The sequence below is a fragment of the Dama dama genome, chromosome 18 (genome assembly GCF_033118175.1).
Source record: "Dama dama isolate Ldn47 chromosome 18, ASM3311817v1, whole genome shotgun sequence".
NCBI classification, from domain to species: domain Eukaryota; kingdom Metazoa; phylum Chordata; class Mammalia; order Artiodactyla; family Cervidae; genus Dama; species Dama dama.
This window is the reverse complement of record NC_083698.1, coordinates 64,107,860-64,115,156: the sequence shown is the minus strand read 5'-3', so window position 1 is coordinate 64,115,156 and position 7,297 is coordinate 64,107,860. Positions and strand designations below refer to the sequence as shown.

At 53.5% G+C, this 7,297-nt stretch overlaps 1 protein-coding gene across 1 annotated transcript; it reads right to left on the bottom strand.

Moving 5' to 3' along the window:
• Nucleotides 1–927: 927 nt before the first annotated feature.
• Nucleotides 928–5,888, bottom strand: TRIL (TLR4 interactor with leucine rich repeats). The gene has a single exon (XM_061165455.1). The coding sequence runs from the start codon at nt 5,629–5,631 to the stop codon at nt 3,202–3,204; it is 2,430 nt and encodes an 809-aa protein (XP_061021438.1). The 5' UTR covers nt 5,632–5,888; the 3' UTR covers nt 928–3,201.
• Between the last annotated feature and the right edge of the window lie 1,409 nt (nt 5,889–7,297).

Here is a 7,297-nt window from a genome sequence, read left to right as displayed (position 1 = left end):
AGTAAACAGAAAGAAAGCAATCCCAGATGACTTAAAATTCTTTCATCACTTCCTTAAAATCATTCTGAATTTTAGTGATGCTATAATTCTCTGAGATGGTGAAGATAGGAGGCCTATAAGAATGTTTTGATCCTGGGTCATGGTCTGGAATTTTGAATACATTTGTGGCATTAGAATGCTTCATAGTCACTTATCTCCAAGTCTCAGAAGCAGAGCAGGGAGTGGATAAGCACAAATACCTGGTAACCCAGGGTCTACTGTAATAGTTTCTTAATATGCAGTAGCTGCCCATGTTACTGTACTTCTGGGGAAAACCAGGTGTTTGGCAAATTAGTGAAGGTGTTATGAACACATGCTAATTATTACCTGGCAGCATCATAAAATGATCTGCCTTATGAAAGCAATAATCTTACTGGCTGAGTTAAGGACCCCAACACATTCCAGACTGCATCAATGGCTCTTTAACTGAACATACCTAATTCTCACAAAGTTTTTTTTTTTTCTTTAGTAATTTTATTTTTCATGTGCTCTTTAATGACAAAGATGGCCTCTAGGTCAAGAAAATTTCTTCTTATTTTTGACCATGAGAGTCAAAGAGCTTGACTTTTAATTCAGTGTTATTTAAACAGCTGGAACCTGCTGAGACCCATTATTTTGCTGTCACTGGTGTTTTGACAGCATTTTCACATCATGGCGGACCATCTGCTTCTAAAGCCATCTCATTGTTTTTTCGGGAAGAAAGTCACAAGCATTTCTTAAAGAGGAAGCCCACACTCTGCTTGGAAATGGAAACTAAAAGACAGTGAAAGAGGACAGAAAGACTTCCAGTTTGTTTTATCTTCATTGATGAAAATTGCTGTATAAAAATTCAGTGTACCATTATGAAAGGCTGTAAAATATTTGGAAACTCCAACAAGAAAACATCTCCATTAGTAAGTGGGTTTATTGACATAACTGAACATAACAATGTATAACATTTATTCATTTCCCACTGAAAGACCTTCCAGTGAAAGTGTTTTTACATGGATTCAGGCATTAACCATTTTCAGTGATTTTTGCAGTTAAAAGGGTAATTGGTGGGAAGAACCAGAGGTCTGTTTCAGACTTTCAAAGGGACTCACTTTATTACATTGCTGGGTAAAAAAAGCAAGAGCTGAGAAATCCAATTGCTCTCTGAATGAAAAAGCTAGGAGCACAAAAGGTGCAAGATAACCACAAGGTTGCAAATAAGAGCAAATTCCACTTCTCCTAAGGCTCAGAATCTGAAGCAAGCCCTGGTTGCAAACTAAGAATGACAGTCTATTTCCTGTGGTTTATTAAGTTTGGGCCCCACAGATAAGACTGCCAGAAAAGCAGCTGTACTTTAAGTGGTCTGGACATTTACTCATCTGAACATAAACAAAGATCAGTTCATTTAAATCCCTGTGTCCCTACTCAGCTGTTGGGACAAGGCAGGCCTGGTTCAATGGAGACTAAACGGAAAAGCGGCGGTGAAGCGGGGTTGAAGGATCTCTGGAATATGACAGATTCCCTGAGTCTTCAGGACCCTCGGGGGCTTAAGGCCCTAAACAGAAAATTCACTGTTAGCCTTAGCACCTTTGCAGTGGCTTCCCCAGCACCCTGCTGCCAATGAATCTGTAACCACGATGAATATAACCATCTTGTACATCTTCTAAGTGACTGTGTTTTTAGACCACACATAAAATTATTCATGTAAACCAAAGCACTACATTTAGTGATAAACATCTACTTCATAAATATCAAGGAATGAAAGTATCCCAAAGAGTTGAAAACAACTGAACAAATAAAGACTAACCCTAAGTTTAAAACAAAAACATTAAAAAAAAATACTGCAATTATTAACTAAAAGGTAAGTTTTAATAATATGGGGGAAAAAAACCACTGGGTAGTGGAGGGATTAATTTGCAAAATATATAATTATTTCACAGTGAGGTTTAAGTATTCCTAACAATCTTCTGGTTTTAGTAGAAACATACAACCACTGATGTACATTTTTTTCACATCCCCCCCACTCTTTCATGTAAGACAATAACGTGATCAAACATTACACTATCAATTGCAAGTCACCTTTTGCTCACCTCCTATCAGGAAATTACCTTGATCACTTAACCGTGCAGTTCAAGAGAAGTATGGCACAGTCAACTGCGTGTTACTGATAAAAACATGTGAAGTACCACATCACATTTATTCCAACCTGGACAGGTCATCAGAGATGTGGTAAAGTGAACTAGAACGATGGCATTCTCTATGGGGTCATCAGTTAGTTATGTACACCTTACATTCTTTTATGGAATCTGGCATTGAAATTTCCTTTTCCACATGTAAGTTTAAAAAATAAAATTAAAAAAGCCACAGGAGCAACCCCGACAGAGAAGTCTTGCATGCAGCCTCCTCCTGAGAAACTTTGTAATCTTAGTTAACCCGAAGGTCAGCAAATGTTTTCGTGGTGTTAATGTTAAAAGGGAAATAGTTGAACTGCCCTGCTCAACTAAAACGGTCCTTGAGCTTACTGGTCAGTTTGTTAAATGTCAGAAATCTTCACATTTTTGAAAAAAAAAAAGTAGCATCTCTAATTATTTAAACATTAAGTTATCCTGAACGTTCTATCAGTCAACAAAAGAGTTCCTCCACGAGTGTGTTAAACTTCACCACCTGTTCACAACATCACCCTTCTTGGCAGAGACCACCAGACCAGTGGAGTCAGTTGCCAAGCTACCTTTGTAATGGTAATACGTTCTTTTTTTCCTTAAATAGAAACAAAACTCCAACAAACAAAAACACATGCATCCAATTCTTTCATGGCCACGTAGGGGGCAACGAGCACCCTTTTCTACCCCAGAGGCCAGACTACTGCATTAAAAAAGTCCATTCTCACAGCTGCACCAACGTAGTAAAGAAGGCTTCCAGTTCTTGACCCCACCATCCATTTGTCCCTTATTCTTGGTCTTGACCAATACCAACCATTTACTCCACGAGAGAGCCTCGGGATTTGGGGGGTGGTGCGGAATTAGCTGCTATCTGTCTTCTTTGGCCCTTCTGGCAAATGCACAAAAGGGAGAAAAGAGAAGGTCTGATATAAAAGGAGATCTTCCCCTGAGGTGGGTTGCTGAGGCCCGCGGATAGGCGGCTCCCCAGGGCCAAGGAGATGGTCTCCACACCCCCTGGAGGCCCTGGATCTAACTAGTCGGCAAATCGCTGCAGGAGATGATCCTCCCGCCGGAGGCTGCCGCCTGCGCCGCCGCCCCCGCTGTCCATGAAGCGGTCGCACGGGAACTCGATGAGGTCCGCTTCGCTGAGCGCGCACACGGTGGTGCGCGGCCGGTGCGACTGGAAGCCAGAGAAGTCGGCGGACACGCCAGTGCCCATGGAGCGCAGCGGTCGTCGGGTAGAGTACATGTGGCGAACGTGGACGGGCGCCCCGCCCTTCCGCCTGGCCCGCAGCTTCCTCCGCAGCCAGCGCGACGCCCAGGCCGCCAAGGCCAGGAGCACCAGCAGCGCGTTGACGGCCAGCAGGGCCAAGGTCAGCAGTTGGTAGTCAACGCCGCCCTGGCTCCCAGGCTCCGGCAGGGTGACCAGCCCCGCGCAGTGGTCGCGGGGAGCCACCGGGCAGACCCGACCACCGAGCACGCCCTCCACGCACACCAGGTAGGGGGTGTCTCCGCGCAGCTCGCGCAGCGTGGCCGAGTCGCTGCGCTCGGGCAGGTAGACGAAGCGGTGGAATTTGGGCTGCTGGCCAAAGCGGTCGAAGAGCAGGCGGAAGCGCGCGCCGCCCAGCGGCCTGGGGCTGCGGTGCTCGCGCACAGCCCAGCGTACCGAGGCGCTGTCGGCGCCCACTGTCTCCACCGTCAGGTTGCACAGGATGAACTTGTTGAAGTCACACGGGTCGGATACCAGAGGCGGTAGGCCGACCCCGCCGTCGGACTGGGCGGCGCTTTCCTGCTGCTGCGCCGCCAGGCGCTGTTTCGCCGCGCGCTGCCAGGGGTCGCCGGGTGGCGCAGAGGAGAGCGTGGCCGTCGGGGTGGGTTCCGCGGAGCCAGGATCCGACGGAGTCGGACGTGCCCGCTCAGGCTTCTCGAGGAGGTCCAGCGGGTGTGGCGCCGTGCCCGCGGCAGCAGCGGCGTTGGAACCTGGCTGCTGGAGGCCCGGGCCCCGCCGACTCAGCCTTAGGGCGCTGCGGTTACCCAAAAGCTCCCTGGCCGCCCCATCCCAGGCCATCCCTGGCAGAAATCGACTCCGCTGCTGTGGCTGTGGCTGCGGCAGCAGCTCCTCCGCGAGGGCACCTGCAGGGGGCGCCACCTCCTCCCCTGGAGCTGTGGGTAGGGGCCGCCGCTTGTCGGCAATCGGGGGAACCGAGGACGCGTGATCTGTGCAAGACCCGTTCTGCAGTTGCTGGTCATCCAGGTAATCCAGGTACTTGCCCCGCAGGGCCGGAGGGTGGCGACACTGCACGAAAACGGTGAGGAGCCGGCCCTGTGAGTGCCAGTCGCCCATCCAGCGCTTCAGACCCCGCAGCCGGCAGTCACAGGTCCAGCCATTGCCGTCTAGATCCAGCCGGTAGAGGGCCGGGCTGGCCGCGAAGATGTCCCCGGAGAGGGCGCTGAGCGCGTTGTCGCGCAAGCTGAGCTCGCGCAGCCGGCCCAGGCGGCCAAAGACAGTGGGGTGCAGAGCGGACAGCTCATTGCCGCTCAGGTCCAGCGCCTCCAGGCTATGCAGAGGTTCCAGCAGTGCCACCGGCAGTTGGCTCAGCCGATTGCCCTCCAGGCGCAGCTCGCGTAAGGCCTCTAACCCCCAAAAAGCCTCAGGCGCGAGGTGCGTGAGCTGGTTGCCCCTGAGTGAGAGTAGGCCGAGGCGCGACAGGTGCTGAAAGACGCGCGGCCCGAGGTGCTGCAGGCTGTTGGCCGAGAGGATGAGGGTGGAGAGGGAGCGCAGCGGTGCGAAGGTGGCCGCATGGCGTAGGGAGGGCTGCAGCTCGTTGGCAGAGAGGTTGAGAAAGCGCAGCTTCCCCAGTTGGGCGAAGGCGTTCTTGCCCAGAAAGCGGATCCGGTTGGACTCCAGATGTAGGTAGAGCAAGTTGCCCAAGGGGGCAAAGACGGCGTCCGGCAGCGCCCCCAGGGCGTTCCCGTCCAGTCGCAGCTTGACCAGGCTCTCCAGGCCCTCGAAGGAACCGCGGCTAAGGCGACCGATCTCGTTCCCGTTGGCGTAGAGGATGCGCAGCTTGCGGAGCGGGGCCAGGGTGCCCGGGGCGAACGCCTGCAAGAGATTGTTGCCCAGGTAGAGCTCCTCCAACCGCGAGAGCTTCTCGAAGGTCTTGGGGTGCAGCGAGCGGATCTGGTTGTACTGCAGGTCCAGCCGTCTGAGCTGCCCCAGGCGGTGGAAGTCGAAGGCCGTGATGTTGGTTATGAAGTTGCCGCCGAGGCTGTATGTGAGCACGTCTTGTGGGCTCGGGAGCGAGCTGGTCTTGGGCACGGCGCGGAGCCCTCTGTTGGTGCACAGGAGGTGCTGGGGGTGCTGGCAGTCGCAGCGCTCCGGACACACCGGCTGGGCCCACGGCGGGAGCGCAAGGCAGCCGCACACCACGAGCAGGAAGCGCACGGCGCGGGCAGCCTCCATCGCCGCCCGCCCTGCGTGCTGCGGCCGGATCGTCCTCTTGGCCCGCCGGCTCTGTGTCTCCTCTGCATTCCCTTTGGCCTGGCCAGAGTCGCTAAATGGCCTCTTTCGGACTTCGCAGCGCTGTCCAGCCCCTCCTCCGCCCTTTGTCCGGTGGCTGGCCCGGGTCTCTGCAGGCGGGCTTTGCCGGGCCAAGTCAGGCGGCGCAGGGCGCTCTGCGAGCTCCGGGTGCTACTTGTTGCATTTCTTCGGAAAACTGTTTCTCCGGGTGTGCGTCGGGGTGGGGGTGGGGTGGGGGGAGCGGAGGGAGGGAGCAAGACCTGAGTTTTTTGTTTGCAGCTTGAGTCCGGAGAGCTGGATTCCCTGGCACGGATTCTCCCTGCCGAGCGGATTCCCCAGCTGCAGGCGGGAGCCCTTCCAAGAGCTCCCCCGGGCGCGGCTTGGCTGCTGCGCCCCGGCGGCTTAGCCCCAGCAGCCCGCGCCTCCTCGCTCCGGGTGCGGGAGCGGGAGCGCAACCTCGGTGGAACAGCCCCGGGAGGAGCCGGGGGTGTGCAGGCTGCGTCCGGAAGGGACCCAAGTCGGCGAGTGGAGAGCAAACAGGGCGGAAATTCGTTCTTCCCACACTCTGCCCCCGGGGATGCAGGCGGAGAAAAAGGAGACGGCGGAGGGAGGACAGACCCGGGCAGGGGGAGGAGGAAACGCTAAGTGGCTCCGCGTCTGGTCAACGCTAGCCGGGGACGCCAAGTGAGAAAAGTAGGGATTAAAAACAGCTGTACGGGTCGGACACGCCGGACTGGGGGCGGGGATGGATTACCGGGGGAGCAAACGGGATTTGCAGACAGAAACCTTTTTATTTTAGACTAGCACACCAGTCGCTTCGAAGCAGTGGGAGCGCAGCTTGTCTTATTCATTTTTAAGACACTTGCTCTTCCAGGTGACCCCTTGCAAGAAGTTCGGGCAGCAGGGAATCCGCCAGCGATCTCCGGGAAGTTTGGGGAGCACAGGGCTGTCTGCCAAGAGCAGCCGGTGAGCCACTGTCGGAAGTGGCTACGTTGCGTGTTTGGGTTTTTGACATCGTTGTACTGGTGGCCGACAGTCCAGGAGAGGCACCGCTCACCTTTTAGGGATCTGAACAGAGTAGCTGCTTTGCCCTGCTGTAGGCAAGAACGTGAAGAAACCTCAGAACTGGTTCTACCACCGTGAAAGTGCCTGTCACATTTTGGTGATTTAGTCCCATGAGTTCTCCTGTAGTCTTAGAGCCCTTGGGGCAAGGCCTGCACGTGTGTGTGTGTGTGTGTGTGTGTGTGTGTGTGTGTGTGTGTGTGTGTGTACTAACCTTCACAGACCCTCTGGTTACTCCTGCAGCTGGGCCCTCCCCCTTTATGCCTGGGCTTGCAGCGATCTTCAAAGTTTTTTGGCCCCCGGTTTTTCAGACCTGATTTGGTTGGGGAAGTCTGAACATTTATTATCCATGGGGAATGGAGTATTTATTAATGGTTCCATTCAGGGCAGCCCCCACTGGGAATGAAAGGGCAAGGAAGAGCTGGTAATTACTGTTTGTTCCTGAAAGCTATCCCTTACCTTCATCCCTGGGTGTTCAGAAAAAACGATTTTAAGGACCCACTGTACGGAAAATTAAAGCAGACATATCTTCACCTAAAGAGGCTGA

Bases quoted from the DNA above. Each gene is read 5' to 3' on its own strand.
- TRIL (XM_061165455.1), bottom strand. From the start codon at position 5,631: ATGGAGGCTGCCCGCGCCGTGCGCTTCCTGCTCGTGGTGTGCGGCTGC.